This window comes from Cydia pomonella, chromosome 16 (genome assembly GCF_033807575.1).
Source record: "Cydia pomonella isolate Wapato2018A chromosome 16, ilCydPomo1, whole genome shotgun sequence".
Taxonomy (NCBI): domain Eukaryota; kingdom Metazoa; phylum Arthropoda; class Insecta; order Lepidoptera; family Tortricidae; genus Cydia; species Cydia pomonella.
The window spans coordinates 16,678,922-16,706,745 of record NC_084718.1 but is presented as its reverse complement, the minus strand read 5'-3'; the positions used below and the strand labels follow the sequence as shown (position 1 = coordinate 16,706,745).

General features: G+C 35.1%; 1 protein-coding gene across 5 annotated transcripts in view; it reads right to left on the bottom strand.

The window, feature by feature from the left end:
• Positions 1–27,824, bottom strand: part of LOC133526093 (espin) — a 223,389-nt gene that overhangs the window by 51,368 nt on the left and 144,197 nt on the right. For 4 of the 5 annotated variants that reach the window (XM_061862545.1, XM_061862548.1, XM_061862546.1 and 1 more), the window contains exon 3: positions 9,219–9,402. In XM_061862545.1, coding sequence (XP_061718529.1) covers positions 9,219–9,402 — 184 coding nt within the window. Of the gene's footprint in view, positions 1–9,218; positions 9,403–14,575; positions 14,810–27,824 lie in introns of those variants that run through there. The other variant, XM_061862547.1, reaches the window with a different exon arrangement.

Genomic DNA, 27,824 nt, shown 5'->3' with positions numbered 1-27,824 from the left:
TAAGTATTTGATACAATTAAAATTGCATTAACGTTTAACGCTTTAAAAAGTTCCATACGAGCCTATCGAACAAAACAGTAAATTTTACTGTTTCTAAATATTAGGTACTGTTTTAAATAGCTATAGTAGTGAATGTAGTGACTGTTCGTTTATTTTTATAGTTTTTTCAATACTTAGAAATGTTCAAACAGTTAAAGTTATTTTTTTTTGTATTTTACTGTTTTTCAAACATTTATTGATATTGTATAAAGCAGTTAATCTTAATGAAAATCACTTTAATGTGTGCTCTATAGATCCTATTATTTTCAGTGTATTTATGAAAGTTTTAAGAATCCACAGTCACAGCACACTTGTGCTAGAAGTGCAGGAATTAAACCCCAATCCAACGAAACTCTCGCTGTTTTTCAAAGAGAGTTTCTTTGCAAATAGTACATACCAAACATAAACATGCTTCCGCCAGCCACCGACTGACTAAGTCCTCCAAAACCATGCACGTGCTGGGCGCCAAAGTGTACAACAAATTACCTAAGGACTCTATCAACTCTTTTACGCGCCAAATAAATTACTTTTATAATTTACAATTCAATTGACATTTTATCACAAGTATAATATTTTTTTGACATACCTTTTTATATCACCCTAAACTGTAATAAAAATGCAATTGTAACTTAATTTATCGAATGAAATCTCAACTTTTGCCGTGTAATATGTAATGATATTGACGGTGTATAATTAACCATAAATAAGTTAAAAAACCTGAAAGTTTAAATCAACATAACTAATATTCTTGCTAACACGAGACTATAAACCAGTCAGCAAAGCTGCAATAGGTAGTTATTACGGAGTTAGTTTCACTTGCCATCTGCGGACAGCAATGATCTCTTAACGACAATGTCTGGTTAGATTGATGGAGTCTAAACTTTGCACCGATTTGAATAACAGTTTTAAATGATTCACCAGTTTCACTAGACTTAAATCGACCGGGTTATAAACCGTGATTACCTTTTATATTGTTTGTGAGCTCCCGATATTTCGACGCAGTTATATGCATCTTGGTTTATATCCCGGTCGATTTAAGTCTGCCGATTTGAATATAATAAAATGAGGGAATGTCATTATAAACGTCATATTTTTGTCATAGCAAATAAATGCCATGCAGAGTAAGGTATAATAAAAACAAGAGTTAATATTTCAATACAGTGTGTACGAAGACCGCAATTTAAACTCGCAGTAAACAGCGACTTGATTAATCTATGGCTGGTTATTTTTCAGGTGTAAGTTTTTTTAAATATCTGTACCCCTAGTGTAAATTAATTCGATATCGTAACGTGACGTACGCGTTGTCTCGTTTTGTATGGGATTTTGAGTTTCAAAAACGTCCCGCTTGGCGCTCTGTTTCTAAATCCCATACAAAATGAGACTTAACGCTAACGTGTACGTCACATCACGCTTTCGAATAAATTTACACTAGGGGTTCTGATATATTTACGGAATAATCACCTGGTTAGAGTAAGGAATCAGTAACTACACCATGTAACTTGTAATTGAACGATAAATTCGGTGATAAGGTAAACGAGTACCTTTGTAAGTAGTTCAAGATCCATAATACAACATTGTTAAAATTTTTCGATGTTTTGCTATTAAATTATGTCAAAATTGTAAAACAAAAATTGTGAAATACAAAGTTGTGTGCCGCGCGCCGTAAAACCGTCGAACTAGGTACAACATGTAGACAAATATACAGGGTGGGCAAATAAGAAGTATACATTTTGTTTTTAAATTTCAAAGATTATAAAGTAATGTCTTATAAATATATTATTCAGGGTTGGCAAATAAATGTGGAACATAATGTTTGACATATGTCCACCTCTAACAGCAGGCAAATGTAAGCCCGTATCATCGCAATTTTCAGCATATTTTCGCACATTTTCGGCGTTATCTTAGTAAATTTGTGTCTAAATTACATTTCATCAGCTTGTTAGCATAGACACGTAATTTTAGATAGCCCCACAGAAATAAGTCAGGAGCTGCAAAATTTGGGGAATTTGGGTGCCAATCACTGTCACTTTTTCTCGAAATTAATCGAGCAAACAACGTGTTTTAAACAACACAAACATATGAAAAAAAAATTGCTTACTGCTAGAGGTTTTGGCAGAAATTATCTTCCGTATACAATTGCCAACCCTGAATATTATATTTATGAAAAAATATTTAATCAATTTTGCACTTAATATAATTAAAAACAAAGTGTGTCACTCTTATTTTTCATTTGAAATTGCGAAGCGTCTGGTTGTCGTAATTCACTCTTATTTGCCCACCCTGTAGTGATACTATAGTCAAACAAGAAAGCAATGTTGACTAATCTAGTATGAAACTAGACGCATTAAAACTAGTAGTTGCCAAAGGCTATCCAGGCTATAAGCAAAACCCGTCTAACTTTCAATGACTAAAACTACCTCAAATGAAATGGATGAAAGTTCTGTTTAGTTTACTATTAAGGTTTGAAAGCTGGTATTAACCTTATTGTCAATGCTATACCGATCATTGGTAACTAGAAATATTGGAGTAGGAGTTGGTCAAAGAGACCTAGTCTCTAAGATGGCATATAGTCAAGAAATTGTGACAGGTTCCGCCGTGGCGAGGTGGCCTCGGGGTTCATGGCCTTAGCTGCGATCGCGATAGTTAAAGACGCCGGTTCGAATCCGGTCTTCATCGCTGGAGGGCTTCGTCAATTTTCCTTATCGGATGGGACTAGGCTAAAGTGTATTTTTTTCCGTCACGGCCCTCTTTTGTTTAATTTCTTTCTCAACAATACGATGCCTAATTTCACCGACTTACGGATAATAGTGGCACAGTTGGCAAACAGCCGCTTAGAAACAGGTGGTAACAGCGGCGATCCGGGTTCGATCCCCGGACGTGTATACAGATATTACTTTTTGAATTTATAAGCATATCAGTTTCAACTTGTACAAATATGTTTCTTATGTTTAGTTGTTCTCCCTGCCTGTAAATCGCATTCCTGAACTAATTTGTAAAAGTTTGTGAGCAGTTTGCTTTGTTCTCAAAGTAGAAATATTGGTTTTATTTAATTAGACGAAAAGTTTCATAATATGTCAACAACATGTTGACATAACAATTTTCATGAACAAGTAACAAATATCTAAATATTGGGTTACACAGAGGAGAATAAAACACAACAAAAATGAACACATAAAAATGTTAAAATAGATTATTAAACTACCGTAAAATGCTGCAACTTTGCCATTTAAGCTCAATTTTGCCTATTTGATTTCAATTACGATCTCTCGAATTTGCTTAGTTTTTTCTTGTTTTTTACCATTTGATAGTAATTTTCATTATTCTGGCAACACATATTTCATATTTTTACAATGGTAACTCCATTGTTGCTCCGCCAGTTACGTATCATAAGTCGGCGTGAGTGGCAACATTTTTTTAGTGTCTCGCAACTTTTGAATTTTTATCCACGAAAAAGGTGTTTTTTGAGAAGTGGTAACGTCCCAGGGTAAGTAAAGACTGTCTATTTCCCGTAAGTTTAATATTTTCAAGAAAAGGACATGATTTCAGCATAATAACGTACTAGGCAATATTGGGCAGTGTTTTGCAAACTTGAATGACACAATTTTGCCTGGGTCTAGGGCTGTCACTAGCTGAATTTTATAAATGTACAGAAAAGAGTAAAAATAAGCTTGCCTAAACTGCTTAAATTAGTTTATTTATAACAAGCTTTTTATTGACTTGCAATGTTTGTTTGTTTAAGTCAAATTTTGCAAGTCGATTTTCACCGACTTTCTGTGTGGGTACCTATGTAGATCTGCTTACAATGCAATAATAAACTAACGTTAACAAAAAAAACTTATGGGTATTAAAATGAAAATTATAAAAAAAACTTATTGCAATTTGTTATTATATTTTTATTGTAGTTACTTGCAATTGTATATTTATTGTATTATAATTATGTTGTATGTTTACAATCAATTTTCAACCACTTATTAGCGACCAATTGAGGTGTTTGACATACTTATGTAACTTGGGTGACAATGCAATGTTTATGGTACCATCGAGATGGTCTGATGATGGAGACCGAAAATAGCAACTTCTAAACTACACATAATAAACCCACTGTGTTTAGGCTCATTTGATTTGTCTTGCAGTTATCTTTCTTATCGAAATCTGGGTTGTCAGGTGTCAGGTCGATTACAATTGGAGTTCAAAGGTGATGGGTGATTAGAACTTTACAATTAAATAGAACTTTACACTATAATAATGCACTGAAAATTAGCAAAATAGTGTATCTGCAATGCAACTTGTAATAAAAAAATTAAAATAAGTTCAAATTATTAAATACTAAAAGAAAAAGAAATCAAACAACAATATATTACATTTGTTTGTTGATTATTTTGTAACTAACAATATAAATAGATTTTTTTAATAATAATATTTTTTTGGCACAACCCTACAGTTAACGATATTTTTGTATAGAACGTTTGTGGAACCTGCTACAACTTTACCTATTGCATGTGAAAAAAAAAGTATTAAGCTTATGGCCATAATTTGACTGTCAGGGACAAGCATAATGTCTCATGCACAAGAGTAAATATTATTGCAAATAGCAACACATTATTTATGGAGATATCCGTCTAGGCAAAGTTACGTCTTAGGCCTACAACTTTGCCTGCCACTTTGATTGCTTGTAAATCGGAAATACAGTATGATTAGGTAATGAGATTTGAGTGTTATCTGGTAAGGCATAGGGTATGTTTTCCGACTAATACTCATGAAACTCATAATGAAAAATAGGTTCACAGATATAAGAAAAAAACGTCAAAATCCAGGCAAAGTTGCAGCGTTTTACGGTACTCTGAAGAATAGTTATTTGTACAACAAGAGAGCAAAGTTTGATATTTCTTCGAGTGCTTGTTTTGAGTCCCGTGCAAGCGAAAGATTCTATAATAATAAATCATTTAGAATCTTGAGCGTAGTAAGGGACTCAAAAGCGCACGTGATGTAAATAACTTTGATCTCGTGTAGTACACAAAAATTTTCACGTCAGTCAGCCATCAAAAAATACAACCTTGAAAAATGTAATCCAGGCGGACGGATCACTAGGTATTTCACTCATGTTTTCTGAAGGTATTCTAACAATTAACTTTAATTACCGCAATAAAACAAAACGAAAGAAATTTCAATAAAATAATATGAAAATAATGAATTAACGAACATCAATTGACAGTTCAATCGACAACTTTTTTTTTGTAAAAAAAAAACTTAGTAAGATCCGGTCCGAATTGCGGATACTACTATTTGTCAACTATAGTAGAGATCGTTAAAAGTAGTTAAGTAGAATTATTTACTGCGTAATAATTGCGTAAATATGTATAAGTTCATTGTTTTGATTGTATAAAATACGTAAAATATGGTGTTTTTATTAAATTTTTAACTTTTATTTCATTAATTAATTAATACGAATAAAGACTCGTAGGGTGCTTTGGAACGATGCGGTCTGACTTATTTCGGGGGTCTATTATAAACCGTCAATATACCGTTGAATTACGTATGCACTTTTTTTTCTCTTTCTTTTTGCTAATGACGTGAAAGGGATAAAGACAATAGAATCCAAATATTTCGAACTTGTATTAGGCCCCGCACGTTGAAATGACATTCGAATCTAAAGGTAACTTGAATGTTATTTTGTCTCACCCGGTGAGCAAAATGCGAATTTGCTCACTGTTTTTAAGCAGCAAATTACCCTTGTTCGAGCTGCTGACGTGAAAAGATTATTGATTAATAATGTGTGTGCATCACAAATATTTGTTCATGAGTTATGGATGTTTTCTATGTATTTAAGTTTTTTATCTATAGGTATCTATTTATTATATTTATCATCGTCAGTACAGTCACGTCTGAAAATATCGATACGGACAAAGTACCAAAAATATGTACACCCCACCTTAGGATATGGGCAATAAGGTCGTGTATACATATTTTTGGCACTTTGTCCGTATCGATATTTTCAGACGTGACTGTACCCACAATACAACCTTATTGAGCTTACTGTGAGGGCTAGGTCGATTTGTGTAAGATTGTCCCACAATATGTATTTATATTTATTTTATTTATTTATTATTATTAAAACAATGATAAGTAATTTAAGTACTCCATTGAGAAAATCCCGCAATGTAAATTCCGAATGTAGAAGCCACGATTTTTATAAAGCCACAGCTTAGCAAAATAGAAAGTAAAGTAACTAAATGGCAAAAGCATAGTAGATTGAAGCACGCAATGCACAATGCACCTTCCACATAACCTGAGCACAAATTGATTTGCTATATTATAATAATCAAGAAACGGAATTCCTTTGCAATACACATTATATTAATCAGCTAGAAACCGAACTGAGTTATCATAATAATCAATTTCTAAGGCACGCGTGTAGGAAATGCGAAGAAAGTTGCAATTTACATCACATCACATGCGTTGACAGACGTGCAGGCCGATTCCAGTTTAAGTTATTCGATTTGTTTCGCATATGATACTGATCTGTCAGTGTTAAAAGAAACGGTTTTGGTTGAAGAAATGTCACTTTTGACTGCCAGATCAGTATCAGATCGGAAACAGATCGAATAAATAAAACTAGAATTGGCGTGATGGTTAGAATGAGTTCCGAGAGATCAATCTGTCGGTCGGTGAACGCTACAGTTTCATGAGTTTTATGTAACGTGTGACTGAGGCGTACAGTAGGTTTTTAATTTAAAAAAAAACTGGTAAAATATTTTATATAAACATTTTATTTTTAACTTTTGCCAGAAAAAAAATCGTATTAGAAAATAACTGGCTATAACTAAATACCATGCGTAGGCATTACAAAGAGCTCTTCCGTTCCGAGATTGATCGATCTTTCGGTCGGTGAACTTGCCACAGGTTTACGTAAGTTTGTAGTGCTTTGCATGACTGTTTTTAAATACAGAAAGTTGTAAATGAAATGACATTTATTCGTGACAGACACAGACATGTACGAACATGTTCGTTGCCTGACAAAAGCAGAGAACCAGAATATTGTGCGCATCGCGAACCAGAACAATATTGCTAGCTATGAAGCCAGCGCTGGTCTTCCGTAGGGCCTATTCGGTGATGCGGATTTATGGCTCCTCTAGACGATGGCCCAGCGTAGGCCAGTCCTACGCTGGACGCATTTATGCATTTAGGGGCCATCCATTAATTACATCACGCGTTTAGGGGGAGGGAGAGGGTCAAAACAATGTGACATGTTGTGACAAGGGGGAAGGAGAAGCCCCAAATTTTGTGACGTCACTTTAACATTATCAGTAACCAATTTTTTTATTCGTTGTAAAGTTAAACAACGAGTTTTTGGATCGATAATCGTTTATATTCGTTAATTTTCTTTCCTAATCGATTTTGTGTTATAACGCGTAATTTGAAAAATGTGACGTCGCACCATGGGGGAGGGGTTTGCCAAATGTGACCAAGTGTGACAAGGAGGGAGGGAGGGGTCGAAAACCCTAGAATTTCGTGTGATGTAATTAATGGATGACCCCTTAGAGGGAGCAAGTGATATTGCTATCTCATTTCACCGCATAGCTGCGTCCCTTAGGCCTTGGCCTACGCTGGGCCATCGTGTAGAGGAGCCCTTAGACAGGTACTGTTGTGTGCAATACAGGGTGAATTTGGAGTCGTGGAGCAAGAGAACAAGACATCATACAGAATTCAAAGATGAGCCTAATGATGTGGTAATTGTTTATCATCACCAATAATTATGATTATTTTTCAGATGACAAGTAGGAAAAAACATTTTTGCATACAATTTGGTCACCTTACTTAATGTGACGTCATGTCGCTTTCCATACAGCGTAAGTCAAAAGTATAGGGTGACCATGATTACTTTTTTTATACCACGACGGTGGCAAGCAAGCAAGCCCGCCTGATGGTAAGCATTCACCGTAGCCTATGGACGCCTGCAACTCCAGAAGTGTTAGATGCGCGTTGCCGACCCTTTAAAAATCTGTACACTCCTTTTTTGAAGAACCCCATACTGTAGACCCTCGGGAAAATCTTGGCAGTAAAACTTTGTATAACATTCATTTTACATGAATAATAAGAAAATTCAACGAATTATATTTACTCAAATACTACCATATGATAATGTGGATCATTAACAGAGTCAGAAAAAGTGGTTCTGGATTACAACCCAGAAATCACCTGTATATAATAGCAGAACATAAGAAAATGAAAATTAGGGGAACACTATAACTTTGGATCAGTTATATTGGATCTTTTTTTACAATTATTCTGCATTACTTGACAGTGTTTCAAAATTAACTATAACCTTTACTTAAATAGGAAGAAAAAAAAATTGTTCAAATCGGCTTGTTTATGTTTACTAACTCGCGGAAATCCTTATAAAAACTTAAAACCCTTCGAAAAAAATACAGTTTTGTACTATAATTGTAATTTTGTATCTTGCCTATTATTTCCAATCAAAGCTTTACATCTAAACCCATGACATCCAGAAAAAAATAAACTTTTCTATAAGACGTTCTTCGTCGCAAACGTACAATACAAGTGGTCCATTATTCGCACTTTGTTGTTGATTTTTGACCAAATACTTGGTTTTGTTAGTTTGCTTGAGGCTCTAAATGATAATGCCGCGCATGACAAACCAAGTAGTTCAAAAATAACATCAAAGTCCGAATGATAGACTACTAGTACACTTTGAGACGTAATAGATCGTCTTATAGAAAAGTTTATTCTTTGTACCTATTATTTCTTATAGTAACGGAAATTAGTATTTATTAATTTTCGTTCCTAGAAATATAAGTAATATATTACTTACGGCCCAATTCGAAGAATGAGATACGATAACGATAAGTTCTGGTGTAGATACGTTCTCATTTAGATAACGTTTGAATGTAGTATAATTGACAGAAGCAGCTCGATTCGGGCAAACAATGTCACTTTGACGTTAGAAATATCGTAGATAGATCTTACTGGGATCACAGCGGAATCGAAATAAACGTCAAATTTCACATGTCGTTTAGTTATCGATCATTTAAAGATCTTTCCAAGATCTTAAACGTGTCTTAATCATTACTTAATTGTCCATGCCAAATTTCATGTTATTTCAGCATGTAGCTCTAGACTCTTAACCTGGATTACGTACTGGCTAGAAAACTATCACTTACCATCCATTTGACGCAATCCAAGCACCCAGTCTGCGCGGCGGCGTGAATAGGCAGCATCCCATCTCTGGCGCGCGCGTCCAGCCGGCCCCCCGCTTCTAATACTAAGTACTTTAATACGGCCAAGTGTCCTTCTTGTGCGGCTAAGTATACTGGTGTGACGTCATTGTCCATCGCCGTGTTGGCACTGGAAAAGAAAACGGCTGTTAGTTTACAAATTCTACAGGATTCTACACAAACGGGACTTTGAAACTTCATTAGATTATCAATACTAATAAGCTCACTAAAATCATGTTAAATGATGATTATCCTATCGCGTCGATTTTTTTTTATATGGAGTAATTGTCAATTATAATGTTTGTAGACGTTTTTTGGAAGTTTAGCACATTAATTTATTTAAAATATTAACATTTTAAGAATAAAAATATAGTACGTACTCGTAATTTTTTAAAGGTAAACATATTTTCATTTCATTCAGCTCATATAATTTCGAACGAACAATTTTGTTTGTTGTGCCTCAGTGAAATGCTACAACGCGATTAGTTGATGAGTTCGCATCACGCGCGCGATTGGTCGCCACTAGTTGCGTTGGACTACACGCTTGGCTAGCATTCGTTCACTGCGGTGTCACTGACACCGGTGTCCTGGCACCATTCTTGGTGTAAGGCCGTTTTTACGAATTATTCATTGCTTTTGTGGGTTTACAGTTTACCACAAACCCTGTCAGGGCCCTGCATTATTATGTTCTACCAAAGGACTTATGTACTATCATACGATGCGCAAGGTATACTATTTTTTATCTTCGATCTAGAGGGGTAGGTATGATAGATTGATGACTGTGCATTAAAAGCAGGAACCTGGTTTCCCGTCGCTGTAACTTTTCTTTCCTGAAGAGTAATGCTATAAAATTTCCTCCTAGGGTATACATGATACATGATTGACATGTCACGATAGGCACCACTATTAAGTAAATATTGATAGAAATTTATATAATACAGTAGGTAAGTAGTACCATAATAGAAAAGTCTAGAAATGTTAATGGGTCATTCTACTTTTTTATGGCCATTAATCTATTGCCAGAAAAAAGTATAATAGATATTGAATTCGTGTATAAAACTTATATTTCCAAATTGTACCTGAACCAAATAATAGGATTTTGTAGCCCACAATTCATATATGTTGATTAATGTGAAAAGATAGTAACGCAGTGGTAAATGCCTTATTTTTTATAAAAATTGGGAGGCAATCAAAAACCACTGAGTTACCGTGATTATGAATATTTATAATAGTTATTTATTGAACAAAGCTATCAGGATTGACAAAATAATTAAACTGCTTTCTCCATTACAAAACAGAAAATGAAAGTAATGGCCAAGTATTCTAAAACATGCATTTTACGAAAGAGTTTCAAAAACTTATGCACAATAAAAATAAAGTTTAAACTGAACTTAAAAACTTACACCATTGAATGAAAGTAGAGTAACATGCTACTAAATTAAACAAAAGATAGTGATCTTACGATAAAGCAATGAATGAATAAGTAGGCAAGTACTATTCTCAACGACCTATAGAAAGAATTCACAAATTATGTAACATGAACTTCAATGAACAAATAGCCATTAAGCAAGGAAGAATTAGTTTAATTATGCTCGTGGGATAGTAGGACAATTGTTCAAATAAATGCCTTAAGTATTATCCCACATCAAATGGTCATAAGGACAGTAATAATCTTACTAAGTTATGATACATTTTTGCCAGTAAGGTTTAGAAGCGGATATATAAATGTTTCAAGTTGACAGATTGAGTTAATTCATCGATGAAATATTGCGCATTGTTGTTACGCGAACATGATTCAATAGATGATTGGTCTCTGTTCGTAATAGTGTTATTGTTTTTAAAAGATCATAGTGACACTGACATGGTAGCCACGTCAAATTAAGCGGATATGGGCAATTAGCGGAAATAATTCGTGTAATTTTGTAAATTGGTACAGTTTTTTTTTTTTTATACTACGTCGGTGGCAAACAAGCATACGGCCTGCCTGATGGTAAGCAGTTATACCTCGTGGTGTCCAAATATACATACTAAAAGTCCTCGGAGGTGGGGGTTGTGCTGACGGTGTAGGGAGAGGGGGGGGGGGGGGGCGTGTGAAGGACACACTCGTGTTGTTTTTCTTGCAGAGCGATTATTTCCGAAAATGTTACGTTTACGACGACGACACTCCACACTATAAACACCATCCCCATTTTTCGACCATGGTCTAACTTTTGAACCATGGGTCTAAAAAATATGAAAAAGCTCGTAAAAATGAAGCTTACAAGAAAAACTATAGCGAACTATAGCGGTTCAGCCGTTTTTGAGTTTTTGCAAAAAGTGTATTTTAACGGACGGGTAACTACGGAACCCTACACTGAGCTTGCTTATCCTAAACTAAAAAATAGAGTTATGATGAACAACTACGCAAAACCAACGTTTTCCTAAATGGTCTATTTTTTACATCTTTGTTAACTTAAACATCGCGCGCTGTTTCTCTACCACAAATAAAAAAATGAATGTTCTTTAGAATATTAATACTCAGGCCATTTTAAACAAGCGTTTAAGGTATCGGGAAATTATCATTTAACAGCCAACCAGTATGTCTGTACTCATGAGTGCCCAGTTTTGGTTTCATGTTAAAATGTAGATACATTATTCATAAGTAATATATCTTCTGCAAACATAATTTTTGCATTTATTTATTTTGGGTATCCGATTAGACATTTCTGTTCTTTAATTTGTGTATAGTCTGAAATAATTGTCGGTGCCATATACGTAAAACAAAGATAAAGTGAGTAATTAACAACGAGGCAAGAGTTCGGTAAGTTACGTGGTCCAAAAATGTGTTTTATGGAAGTGCAAACAAAATTTTAACTTTTAGCTTATAACAAATAAACAAATAACGAGGTAATGATGTAATATTGAAAATGTAACTCATTATTTAGATGTACAGGGACTACCTGTACAAAACGCTTAACGGGATTGGTTTACCGAATATACTGGGAGATGGCGTTGTTAATACCGGCGAAAATCCTACATCGCGCGAACGATAGTTTATCGTAGAATCCATAAGTTACACTTTCTGGTGAACTACAGATCAGATAGTTCAGCTAGAATAAACGCACGTCTGTCATTTTTAGACTCTGCGTGTCTTTCTAGATTCTCCTTCCAGACCTTTGTGCAAAATTATACTGTGCCATAATCGATTAAATCACCGAAATTACTTTCATTCGGTGATTTAATCAATAATGCACTTTATTAAACATAATTCTTTTTTTTTACCAAGACAATAATTTTGGCCATCGAATGAATAGACTGTAGAATCTTAAGTAGAATTGTGATTATAGATTTGCTGCTAAGCTTCAATAATAGCCCCTGTGAAAAGATTAAAACTTACAAAAAAGATGAAGATTAAAGAGCGGATTTTTACATTTACTTTACCATTATTGGTCCTTTAAAAAACTAAAACATAACAAAAGAATATCGCATATTAAGACAAATATTAAATACGAGTAAAACGACAAATATTATTTTTTTTTTTTTATATAGCCTATATTGTGTCCCACTGCCGGGCAAAGGCCTCCCCTGTTTTCCGCCACTCGTCACGGCTTTGTGCATGCTCCCGCCAGTCGCTACGAAATGAGTCCAGGTCGTCTCGCCATCTCGTTTTTGGCCTTCCTCTGCCTCGGGTGATCTGTGGTGCCCATTCGGTCGCTATTTTGGCCCATCTGTCCGGGTGCATCCTACAGATGTGCCCCGCCCAATCCCATTTGAGCTTGGCGGCCTTCACACCCACATCTGCGATACCTGTTTTGGAGCGCAGCTCTGTGTTCCTTATCCGATCGATTCTACGGACTCCAAGTATGCTCCGCTCCATTGCTCGCTGGCAAATCTTGAGTCGGGACTTTTGAGCTTCTGTTAATGACCAAGTTTGGGCGCCGTAGGTTAAGATAGGCAGGATACACATGTCGAAAATATTAAATACTTACGAGTAAATCATGAGATTCATGAGTAGATATCATGACTTGTATAATATTACAGGTATGTCGACACTCACCATAATATACACTGTATGGGTGCGAATTTCCTCATAATACGCAAATTATACTTTTCTTCCGCGCCTCAAAATCTAGATCAAAACCTTTACTACCGCGACTAAATCTAGATTCCTGTATAACCGCGACAATAAAGTCAAGCTGTCAACCAAATTTTACTCTTCTTACCTAAACAATAGGGTCGGTATTTGAAATAGTGCATCTCAATTTGTACAAGTATCGATGGATCACGTTTCACTTTTCCTGACATAGAAGTGTAACAGCGGGGTCACAAGTGTTATCCAACGGATACAATTGTCTTTGGTTATGCAACCGCTGTTTTATCTATCACATGGATTGGAGATTTTGATATTTTTTTCACAATTTTATAATAAAATCCATATCAGTTCAGTAATAATAATTATTTTACCACGTCAGTAGCAAGCAGCCGGCGTACAGCCCGCTTGATAATAATCGATTATCGTAGCTAATCGACGCTTGCCAATTCATGTTACTGAAAATTTGTAGATTCGGCGTATATTATTTATGAAACAATCTCGGTCAAAAGATCGATTTTTATACTTTTTTAAGAATAGAGTTTATATAAAAAAAAAAAAAATTTTTTTACTTCAGAGACACATTTTTTTTTACTTTATTGCGCTGATTGCGCAGTAAAAGTAGTAAAAATAGTTAACTCTCGGGCGAAACAGAGATCAAACAGTATTAGGAGCGGGAAAATATACAATACTTATACATATGAGAAATTGAATAGTGAATACTACGGCATTAAGTTCGCCTATTGTACAGTGTGTATTCTTATGTGCAATAAAGATTAAATAATTAAATAAATAAATACTAAATATTTTTGTGTTATGTCTATTATATTATATTATGTCAACCCATACAGTTTTAACATAACAGCTCGACTTTTAAATGTTTTCTTGTAAAATATGTTTTATATTTTATTGGCGCTTGCGTTTTTAAAGACTGCAAAGTAAGGTACGGTTGTTGCAGTACCTATTTTAAATCTTTACAAATTGTTTATTGTTTATTTATTAAGTTATTTATTTTACAGACAAATGAAGTTTCTGTATTTCGCCGACTCCACCGATACATATTAGACACATTTCATAAGTTTAGATACATACCTTTGGAAAGACATTCGAAATAAGATTTATTTATTTAGTTAGTCTTAGTCTTGCAACTAAGCCTTACAAAAATTTACTAATTTAGCAAATAAATATCGTTTTTAAATAAACTAGTAAGTTATTTTCAGAATGACACCCTTACCGTTCTTTCCCGCTATAAGTCCCCGCTTTCATTTTCACATATCGTTTATTTTTCTTCTTCTTCCCAAACAGCTTACTAGTCACCCTATTATACGGCTGATTATTATTCAACGTCATCTTTAATCACATAAACCGTTATATTTAAAATAACCGTTACGTTATTCAAAATACACGCCACTAACACAACGCGTTTAAGAAAAGAACTTTCAATTTGAATATCGAACGCTGCAGTCAAGCGCGGCTGGCAGCGGCAAAGACCTTACTGAGCTTAAGGCTGCATTTTCTCGCGAAAATGGCGAAAGTGCTTGTAAGCGTTCCCATATGTAAGTTTAATGACATAAGTTGATTGTCTTTGAGTTTGTTGATCTTTGCCAGCACTTTGATCGAAAATGTGTTATTTATAGAGTTTGGATTGAATAGGTGCTAATATATTATATTTTAGGGGAAGTAAATGCAAGGAAAAAACTTAATAATACAATAATATCAGCGTAAAACCTTCGAGAATAAATGTTTAAATTAACTGTTGTGTTGTGTGAATAATGTTGGAATTAACAAGATTGTAGTAGGTAGCTACACCTGATTTCATCGTTGTAAACAGGAAAAAGCTTAAATGGTTTCCACTTATATATATGAAATAAATATAAGGCGTCCTCAGAAGTTTTAATTAAATAAAATATAGCTTCATATATCTCAAAAAAAAAAATGTTTTTTTAATTTGTATAAAGTAATAAAATGTTTAAGTATATTTTAGAATAAGGCCTATTAAGGGCCTCTAGGGCTGAAGTGGATAGTAAAATGTTCAAGTAGGTACTATAATATTCTATATACATAATAGGTTTCAGCAATATTGTTCCATATTCTTAACTATCCGGCTCGAACGACCAAACGGCTCTTCCAGTTTCACTTTTTTTTTCTTAAATCCAAACACTAACTTACGTAATAACTAGCAACAAAAACTATCCCAGATGTAGTATTCTTTCGCTCACACTCAGCTATCATGTCTTGTCATGTCACGGTATGACATGGCTGTTTCATGCTTCTAACACTTTCGCTTCACACTTACAAACTTATATCTGCCGCTGATTGCGGTGCTACTATCAAACGCTTTAAAATGTTAGTATGTAAAACGGTTAGTTCCACATATTCCCACCAGCATTTATAAGTTTGTATTGTCTATTTGTCCAGTATAGCTTGCTACAGGCGACGAGTAACAATAGTTAGTGACCGAGGTCTATATATTTTGGACGAATGTAAAATAATTTCATTGTTGTGTTACGGGATGGTGTATGTGAGGTAATAAAAAGTCAAATTACGCATAGCGTAAATTACTGTTACAATTACTGGTACTGTCATTCATTTTAAAGACTTAAAAATGGTGCAGGGGTTTAGTTAAAGGTAATGACGAATGAAAAAAAGCAAATAAAAAACTAAGTTGTAGCTAATTAAAATCTTTTGTGACCAGAAACTTCAATATATTTCCAAAACATAGTGAAGTACAAAATCGACGATCGTACGTTTTGAGTACCTACATATAGCCCAAAATCATAAAAAAAAAACGTTTATTAAGATATTTAAATCATTCAACGACAACCGGTCTGGCCTACTGGGTAGTGTGAAGCCGATGAAGCCTATGAAGCCGATGGTCCTGGTTTCGAATCCCGGTAAGGGCATTTATTACACGGATACTTGTTCCTGAGTCATGGGTGTTTTCTACGTATTTAAGTACTACGTATTACATTTATCGTGTCTGAGTACGCACAACACAAGCCTTCTTTAGCTTACTGTAGGGCTTAGTTAATTTGTGTAAGAATGTCCAATATTTATTTATTTTCATCCCTATTTTTTCATTAAATATCTTAGCTTAGGATTTTTTATAATATGAATAAATGGTGCACATACTATTTTTCTGCCCGACGGAGGCGGAAAGCGGCAACTTCGTTTAGCGCTTTCCGCCCGGAGGGCAGAAAAATACATATAAACACATTATAAAAAACCTAACCTACATCTGCTCCCATAATTTACTCTTTAATTGTATTTTTTTTCTTCATAAGTAGGTGTAATAGGTATTCGGCAGAATAGTACGCAATATTCGGCCGAACACCGAAATATCAGCACAATGGCCGAGTACCGAATATTCGTGGCATCTCTACTAAATATGCCCAGTAGTGGGCGATATGATGATGATGCGTACGTAAGCTATTTACACCAATTTCTTAAGCTTCGCATGCACGCACGCTAGAAATTGACCTATCAGGCTCGCAATTGTTCGATCAGAGAAACGCGCCGACAATATAACCGATGCGTTTTTGCCGCGTTTTCCCAGCGTTTCTACTCGTCAATAGATGGCGCCACAAAAACTTGTTCTTGTATTGTTTAACGTGCAGTAAAAACGGTGGGTCATCAATGGGTGATACAATTTATCCGGATATCTGATCTATTATTTCTGCATTTATTTGTTTGTTTAGCAACACCAGATTGCTAATATAACGTGTCTGTACCCTTTGGACATAGATGAATAGGACGTGTCGATTAGGGTATTTCTAACCTATATATAGGGACAAAGTCTCATTCCAAACGCCACAGTATTAACGGAGAAATTAATGATTTACGATTTAATACTTCGGAACAGTATGTTATTTTTAATCATCATTATTCCACGCAGACGAAGTTCTATATATGTATACCAACACCATACCAACATGTAGTTACTAACGACCCGATTCGAAGAATGATTAAGATGCGTTTAAGATCTTTAAAAGATCGATAACCAAATGACATGTCAAAATTGACGTTTATTTCGATTCCACTGTGATTCCAATAAGATCTATCTACGATATTTCTAACGTCAAAGTGACATTAGTTGCCCGAATTGAGCTGCTTCTGTCAATTATACGACATATAAACGATATCTAAATGGGAACTTATCTAAACCAGAACTTATCGTTATAGTATTTCATTCTTCGAATCGGGCCGTAAATGAGATACACCTACAATTACAAAACTAACCCGGTCACTGCCCGTTGCCCGTAACGTTTTTTCACACAAGTTACGACTCCAACACTTTCCCTAATTGCTTATACATGGCAATTTGCGTATGGACACGTGTTCCTAAACTGACTACACTTAACGACAACGCCGTTGCAATTTCAACCGTGGGCCGAACTAACAAAGTTAATCTTTGATTATTTTATGAGAAATCTAAATAAGAGCAACAATATCCAAACTAAGGTTATAATGTATATAAACAACTTCAGTTCCGACAGATCTTAAGAGGGAAGTTATACCACGTGAACGTCCAAAAAAAAGATAAAACGTTTTTCCACTTCTAAATATTTTCCATTCTCCATGATTTTTTAGTTTGTTATTGACACAATGAAAAACTTGGTTTCTAGGTTTTTCATCACACTTACTCGGAAAAGCTCTTATTTCATGCAGGTGTACTGAAGGACAAATGCTTATTTTATTCCCGCGGGAGTTATGGATTGTGAAAAAAAAGCTCCCTAGAGAGTTATACCTTTTTTTTTAATAATGTCACTTATTCATACAAACCAAGTAGCATTAATAAGTTTTACTTTTAAAATACTGACGATTATAATTTAATGTAGGTCGCAGTCCCTACACCAGTTACTTTTCTACATTTTAATTTCTAAGTTTTCCTAGTATTCCAACTTTTCAATTCGTAGTATATTATGAAGAAAAATATCTATGTAAAAAAACATTAATATCAAGGTATATACGATTTGTGCCGAAAAAAGTATCATTTACCTACCTAATAACGTGTCGATATTACAAAAGGAATAACTATATTCCCACTCTATAGATGGGACGCGCGGCAAAGCACTTCACACCTCTTTTGTCTTTTTGTATTCGTAAAGTTTTATAACAAATCTTCGGTGCAAATTATATTTCATCAACTATAGGCAGGTTTATTTTACGCCTAATGTTTAGCTTTTTAACAAAAAATCTACTCAATATGACAAGCTACGACTTGCGTCCTATATCGGTTTTTGCTGTTTTACCACTTGTTATGCAGCCAATAATCAACTGCATTAGTAAGCTAGATATACCGACCTATATGTACTACTAGACAGGCTATCGAGAACAAATCGATTCCGCCATTTTTGGCGTTTTACGTCTGTCACTAAGCTAAAGAATAAGCGTAACTACGCTAGCTACGCAGAGACGAAACGTCATAATACATAATTTTATTATAATAACAATCCACTGCGAAAAAACTCTCGTTTTAAGCTCATTTAGATTATTTTGAAACGGCACTTTAAACATTCGCGGTGGTATAGTCGTTAGATTTGTAGCTGGCCCCCAACGGCTTATCCTTTGTCTATTGTTAACTAAAACGGTGCGTGCCACTACCTGCAACAAAAAGGGCCCGGTCATTTTAACCGGTTATTTAATTACAAATCTTATGGTAGGTAATTGAAATAAGATTCAAAATGAACAAATGGAAAAATAATTTGCGATTACTTGTGTGGTCCCTATACGGTTACTGAGTGCCGCGAGTCGAACGCTACCGATCCAGTCTAAAATGTGTCCTCGATATGCGTAACAAAGGTGCGTTATCGGAGAGCACACCTGCACTGGTTTTTTGAGCGTTGGACTAGCCCTCGCTTAGGTCTGTGCCAATTAGAATTATACGACCCTTTTTTTGCAGGTAGTGGCACGCACGGTTTTAGTTAATAATAGACATAGGATAAGCCGTTGGGGGCCAGCTACAAATCTAACGACTATGCCACCGCGAATGTTTAAAGTGCCGTTTCAAAATAATCTAAATGAGCTTAAAACGAAAGTTTTTTCGCAGTGCATTGTTATTGTATTGCTTTTATTATGTTTCTAGATATAATTAGAATATATTTTTATAACGCACAAAGGCATTCTTTTTAAATTTTCGTTCCATGCGTGGCATCTCACCAGCAGTCGGAGACGTACTGAATGCAATGAAGTGCGACACTTCATTAAATAAATAAATAAATAAATCATTTATTTCGGACCACAAAAATCCATAACAGGTTAGTAAACATGTACATGCAGAGTTTCTAATTTAGACTATGTTAGTAATTAATTTATTATATACCTATCTACCTACTATATTTCATCATAGGGAGCTAAGGAACGGTGCAGGTTCGACCAGTGCTGTATATAGCGACTATCGAGCCTACTCATTGAGGCGCGGAATTTTTTTATTGGAGATGCCGACTCTAGTAGGTACTATTACCTTAATGGATAGATATTCTGTATCTATCTTACTTAATTATTTTCTACGAATTTATTAATTACCATTGATATTGTAATAGTATTATGATTTTCTTTTTTGACCAATAACTTGATTTCTTTGAATAACGACCGAACCCCTCTGTCAACAGCAACTGCAATACTGTTGCGACATAGCTGCAACAGCGTTGATCCTGTCCCTGTGTCTATAAATTTTCTGAATAAAATCGTATCATAATCGCATCTGTAATTGGCGACGAACGTCACTCATAGTCCTCACGCTAGCCCAATGCGGATTGGGGACTTCACATACACCTTTCAATTTCTTCGCAGATGTATGCAGGTTTCCTCACGATGTTTTCCTTCACCGAAAAGCTAGTGGTAAATATCAAATGATATTTCGTACATAAGTTCCGAAAAACTCATTGGTACGAGCCAGGATTTGAACCCGCGACCTCCGGATTGAAAGTCGGACGTCATATTCACTCGGCCACCACCGCTTTTTTATGTGTTTGAATTTTATGTTTTTGATTTTTATTTTATTCCCTTTAATTCTCAAGTTCATTCCCCTCACTTATTAAATAAAATTAAATCAACATGGCCCATTGGATATGGTTTCAGAACGGAACGCGCGCACCGTTGCGTCGTATCGTGCTCGCATCCCCCAGTTCATTGCGTACATTAATATGGATGAGCCTGCTAAATGGACCAGCCAATGTTACCAACCTAACTGGACTTGTATACCTATCTTGTAACAAGCAATATCAGCAGTCTATTTGCGAATGTTCAATGTTGGCTGGATTTTTCCACACGTTCTGTTTTTGCAGCTTTTCCTCTCGCTCTTATTGCTTTCTAGCAAATCAAATGGTTTGCTATCTGCTTGCATTCCAGCAGTGGCGGCATGGTTCCATTTTTATCACCTGTCACTATGCCCGTCACTTTCGCACTTACATACCTACTTGTTAGAACGTGACAGGCATGGTGACAAATGATAGAGAGTCGACCATCTTCGCCTTACAGCACTACTAGCATAACTTACTGCGACAGGCGCGGGAAGAGACCAATCGGCGCGATTTAATGCCTTGCCGCATGGTGGCAGCACAACCCACGCGCGAGAGAAGCGACAAGCTCGCTCAAATATCACTGTTAGAATGCCGATGCCTACATGCATATGACTTAGTTTCTATCAGGGACCGGTCCGGTATCCCCTTCGAGGGTTTTGGTAAGGTGATTTTTTCGTAAGGCTTTGTTTACAAATAACCCTTTCATTTGGCTTTTAAGCGCTTCATAATACGGGTAATCTGATAGCCGTCCGTAAGCGCCTCTTGAAGGGGTATCGATTATAAAATAAAACGCTTAGGCTATTTTCAACTTTCTCTTGGTAGAAATAGAATCAAATATTGCTTATATACGATAGGTATCAAAGGATTGAATTCACCCGCGCCGCGCCGCGTCACTTCGCGTTCGCGAGTTATTCGCTCACGTAAGACACTGCCTATCTTAGTTTACTGTATATGTAATTATTCTATGGGCAAATGCAAGCTGCAGGTTTGTGTAAAATGACATGAAAATTTGCTAAAAACTCAACAACAATATCATCCACATCGCCAGAGCCAAGATAACTCTGCATAGCAGTATGGTATTTGCTATGACGAAGTGTGGATATGCCATCATTAATGTCAAATTCCTATGAAAATATCACGTTTATAATTATTCTATTTGAGTCGATGCAAAATTAGCTTACTTATTTAATTATAATTGCTTATATGTATGTACATATATCAGGTCTTCCAGTAAGAATTGTTTCAATACATGCTAGAGTCAGGCCAATATAAGTTGGCAGCTATTTTAATAGCCCAGACGGTGCAAGTGTCAAGTAAACGTCTTAATTTCATACAACTTTTAACGTTTAAAATAGCCCGTGTACCATCTAGCTATCAAAATCGCTGCCAAATTATTTTGATTTGACTCTACCCGTATCGGGTGTGGCAATAACAGTTACTAATAAAAAAGTGCATTATATTAATAATTCCTATATTACAAATTAGGTTTTCTATAATACACATGAATAAAATTGTATTAATTTGTCTTGTAGGAACTCTTCTACTGTATAATAAATATTTGTGTGTTAAAAACGATTTTAACTGTTTCGACGAGACTTACACCATCCCAGTAACTCGAGATTAACCGGGTATACCGTTAACTCCAGGTTTAACCGGTTAACCCCGGGTTAGTGATTGGTGCAAATGGACGGACTACGTAAATTCCAAACTATTACTAATCTTTTGGCATGTATTTTTCACTAAACCCGAACAGGTCCATACCCAGCAATTGAAAGTTACGTGGTTTCACCATCCCTCATTAAAATAATAGCCTAATCGTAAGCACGAGTTACGATGGCTAGATAAACACCGTGGCATCAAAAATGCGGCCGGTTGCTCCACACGCTTAATTTAAAGTAATTAAAGTGCATTACTACTGGTTTCCTTCTATTATGATATGATAGAATGTGTGAGTGAATTTTGCTTACAGGATGGTGGGCGGAGCTAAAAGATCCAATCTTAATTAACAACTTTAAGAAATGGGTTTTCGGCTTTATGTTTTGATTTTCATAACACATGAAATAGACGCCGAAAATGGAATAGTTGTCAGCAGTTAAGGACATTAAGTAATATCCCTGATATGAACGGGAGCGTCCTAAGTGGAAACATGAATGAAAATTTTCTCATCAAAGTTTCAAGAAATGTTGTGAATTTTCTTTAAGTTCTGCAACTTGCATATTGCTAGGTAATCCTGTATAGTATGAACTTTATGAAATGATTATTTCGGCTCGGTTTCTAACCTATAAAAAAAAAGGTATTGTTTTCTTTATTCAGTACTTCTGCTACGGCTAAAAACTTCGTCATAAGTAAACAGGAGCAAGCCGTTTAAAAACCAAGTTAACCATCCTATTTATATATGGTTCAAATTCATGAAACAGCCCATTCGGAGATAACACGTTTAAAAAATCATCTCATTAAATTCACACTATACCTAATACTAAAGGCTGAAACTTAACTAAGTGATATTTCTCAATGATCACAGGATTACCTACAGAAAGCTGACTCAATACTATCGAAAATTTGATATTTTATATATGAATATATTATATCAGTCTCACCTCACCAAGCCCTTCCAATAAGGATTCCTCGGTGTTACATTTTGATTATGTAGAAGTGTTATTCTTTACTCAGTGTAATAACTAATTTGTGTCACAGTTTAAAAACCTTGTAACACAGTACATTACGATACAAGTGCAAAAAATAGGAAATTCGCAACGAGTGGGGATAATTTAAAACACGACAAAGAGCCATATGCACTGTAAAACGTTGTACGATACACGTGCGAATAGTAATTCGCAACTCGTCTCAATTTAAAATACTTCCTTCGGTCGTGTTTTAATTTATCACCAGTCGCGAATTTCCTATTTTTTGCACTTGTATCGTAAATAACTATTTTATCCCTAAAAAATCATACCTGAGCAAACTGGCTGGAATAGTCTTGGAGTACTTCAGCCGCGCAGAGGCCGACCGATTCGGCCGCGAAGGTCGCGGGCACGTCGCCATTTTCCTTTTCAATGTTCCAAATTCAAAACATCACATGAACACACACTGAGCTCTATAACGTTCGATTTACAGTTCAAATTCCGGCGCTCCACGAATCGTAGATGCTCTACGATTTCCTTGAGATAAAAGTTAGGTTATTTTCTGACTACCGTTACCTTTCAAATGCTAGTTTTTATTTTTATTTTATAGTTGAAGCTAAATTAGTGAGTAAAGTAAATTTCGGTCGCTTTGGTCCGAATATAATAAATTTGAAATAATTTGTAGGTACATAATCATAAAATAAGTATACAAAACGTAACATAACATGGCATTTGACGTAGCAGCGCAGATTAGCAAATCTAACAATAAAAAAAAATATGAATAAATAAATGTATCTACTCTCTTTTTTATCATGATCTCTTATCATGAAAAATTGTCATTATAGCCAGGTTGTCGTAAGTTATCACTATTTATCACGTAACCAAAGCAAAAATAACTAATAAATACTGTAAAAAAAGTTTTAGTTATATTGTTTAGAGTTCGTCTAAGCTTACATTACACCGACTTCAACAGAACAAAGTGAGTGTCATTATTAACATAGTCATATTTTCATAGAAATATGACAGTTATGATGACATTTCCACACTTTGATATTACAAATGCCGTGCAGAGTTAGCTTGGTTCGACTCTTAAATACTTTTTCACAACACTACAGTCCCATAAATGCATCTATTAGTGAAACTAGTATAATTCGCGTTAAAGACTTCGGTCAAATTTTACAGAAATATTCATAAAAACTGTCACTGTTTATCACGAAACTAATATAATAAAAACACAATTGTCACTGATATACATATATCCACAACAGTCCTATGTACGTATTGTACGTCTCTTGTCAGTGAAATCTGTAATTTTCGCGCTCTCTTAATGTGTCCCGATTGACAGTTTACCTATGTGACAAATGGATATGGGTTAGGTACCTACCACCGATCACCAAAATTCAAGTCTTTTAAAACCTATTTATCACAACTAAAAGGGCAAAATAAACAATAGAACCACAAATTTCGCTCACAATTATGTCACTGTCGTATATCCAAATCCGCCAAATGTCAGTGAAAATAGTAATTTTCGCGATCTCGAAATGTCCCGATTGACATTTATCTAGCAGGTAGAATTCGGTTATGCCTATCACAACACTGTTTATCAGGTACAAAAAAAACAACTACTCGTAATTTTTCTTTCAATTCTATCACTGATGTAAGTGATGTATATCCAAACCAGCCCCATAGATACGCCTATCTGTCGTCAGTGAATACAGATTTTTTTGCGTTCTCTAAATATGTCCCGATTGACAGTTAATCCTGCTGACTTCATAAAAGTCACATATCGCAAAGCTATAGTTAAATATTTACAGAAAAACAGATATATTGTTACAGTTGATCACCAAAACAACACTGTACTGGAAAATAACTAATTTTGCTCACAATTCTGTCACTGAAGTACGAACACACAACAATACGTGACAGTCCCATAGACGCATCTGTCAGTGAAAACAGTCATTTTCGCGCTCTCTAATATCCCGATTGACAGTTTATCCGGCTGACCGACGGATTAGGAATATCTGGCAGCCAATAGCGCGCGACATTTTATCACGCTTGCGCAGAATTCTCATCATTTCGATTTGGTTTAGTGGGATGCGCACTTAAGTTTTTGTACAGTGAAAATGTTTTGAAATTTACAGTTGGAGAATGATAAATTGATTGTTTTTTTTTTGTGTTTATTTTATCTTATTTCCATGGAATTTTGAAATACTGATTTACTTAATATAATAAAATGTAATGAAATCATTCGTAGAAGAAGAAACTAAAGCCAATATTACTTTCGGGGTACACATATTCATAAAAAATAAAGATACTTCAGTTTAAAAATTCGATCCGGACACGGGATATTTTTTGTGCATGGGAATTGGATTTTTCTGGAACGGGAATTGGTTTTCTAAGAACCCTGTTTTATTATTTACCAAAAATAATAAGTGATACTAATGTACAGATTTTAATAGGAGTTTTCATTATACTCAAAAACAGATTCCGGACAGGGCACGGGAGTAGTTATTTGAGCATTTAAGTATTTGTAAGTCCACCCTAAAACCAAATTATTCAGTGAATTCATATTGATCTTGGTGTGGAAGTGAGATTTCTTTATGAAAAAAATAAATGGTACGTACGTACCTTCCGAAATTCATCTCGGACACAAAAAAAATCACGTTCAGAAAATGACCCTTAATCGGTGATTTCGCTATGAATTATGTCCTCTCACTATCATCATCATATCCTATTAAATCTAACATCATTTAATGCTTAATTTCGATTTTATGTAGTGATATGATAACACACTTCAGTTTTTACTGTTAAAATGCTTTGAAATATACAGTAGAGTGATAAATTGATTATTCTTTGCTTTTTATATGCCGTCACGTATTTTTTTCAATTGTCTAGTCTACTATATCTATAACCTTTTATTCCTGTCTCATTTATACATATGGACACTGTTTAATGTGTCTCATACACCTATAGTAACTTACTAGGTAGGTACGTTCCCTATCAAAGATTTAAAAAAATAAAATATAAATAAAAATTATTTATTTGGTAGCATACAATGTTTCTATAGTGCTAGAATTTCTTTTTAACCCTTTCTGTACGGGTGACAACCAGAGTTGCCAATTAGGCATCATCACTGTAGTACGGGTGTCAACTATAGTTGATCGAAACAAGGACGAAGTTTGAATTTTTTTTCAACCAACTTCGACCTTATATGTTGGTAATAACGATGATATTTAGTAGTAGCATTAGTATAGATTCAAAGAAAAAAATGGCAAAACATTCTGGTAGATGGCGTTAAAACAAATATTTATTTAAAAATCCCGCATTTTTTCTGTCAACTGGGGTTGACACCCGTACTCCACGAGTGCAGAAAAAGTAACTCAATATGGCGGCAAATAGTGTTGTTTTATATTTCATCGAGTTTTAGTAGTTAGGCTAGTTGCAACTGAGCAATTTCGTGATTTATAGAATAATTATAAAAAAAGTTATATAATTGGATTATATTACAGTGTATGGTAATAAATAACAATTATATGTTCTTAAGATGTTACTGTCTAGATTCACTGACGTGATAAATCAACGACTAAATAATAAATGTCATGTATTAATCATTTTTATTGACTACAGTAAGGCCTTCGACACATTGCGCCACGATACACTGATGCATAGGCTGGAGGATTCTGGTGTCCGCGGACAATTGTTAGATTGGTGTGAGAATTACTTGGGTAACAGAACTTATCATGTTAAGATAGGGGATGCTCTTAGCAACAAAGTATTGGTGACAGAGGGCACAGCACAAGGCTCCGTGCTCGGCCCACTCCACTACTTAGCCTACGTAAATAATATGAATAACTGTGTCAAAAACTGTAGCGTGTATCAATTTGCGGATGATACTTGCCTCATTGCTGCAGATAAAAACGCAACTGTAGCAGAAAGGAAATTGCAATTTGATTTTAATAACATATGTAAATGGTCCCACGACGCAGGGCTGGTCCTAAATGCAAATAAAACCAAATTACTTCATATACATTCTAGCCAATCAAGATCGGTAAGAGCAGTTAGGATTATAGGGCACGACCACCAGTGTCTCCACTCTCTACAGAATTGTGACCAAAATTGTAATTGTACGACGTTGGAACAAGTTTATAAACATAAATATTTAGGTGTTATAATTGACAATCGCTTTAACTGGAGTGACCACATTGACTCAGTGTGCACGAGATTGCGAGCTTTAATGGCAAAAATATATATTCTACGAAATAAAATTCCATATAATATTAGATTGGATATTTATAATGCACTCGTGGAAAGCATAATTTCCTATGGGTTAAGTAGTTATGGCCGTACATTTAAGTCATACCTTGACAAAATATATAAGCTGCAAGTTAGGCTGCTAAAGTTAATAGTACCCCGTAAAATGAGAGAGAACCTTGTGTGTGATAGTGACCTCTTCACTTTATGTAAGGTCCTACCGGTTCACACAAAGTTTAAACACCATATGCTAAAAGAGCAATACTTTAGAAATGAAATCCAGCATTTAATCTCACATCCAATAAATACGAGGCAAGTAACAAATCAAATGCTTCAAAAGCCCCAATTCAACAATTTTTATGGCAGAAGAACATCAGAATACATCATACCAGAGTTAATAAATAAGTTACCTAAAGAGTGGAAAGATAAGATAACACCAAACAATATAGCATATATTCTTAAAAAGGAAATGCTTAAACAATTAAATTATTTTAACTAATGCATATTTATGTTATTTCATTTAGTGCAAATGGAGCAGCCTGTATCGAGTAAGCGTGGACCGGTTCTTGTTTTGCTCGGCCGGCCGGTA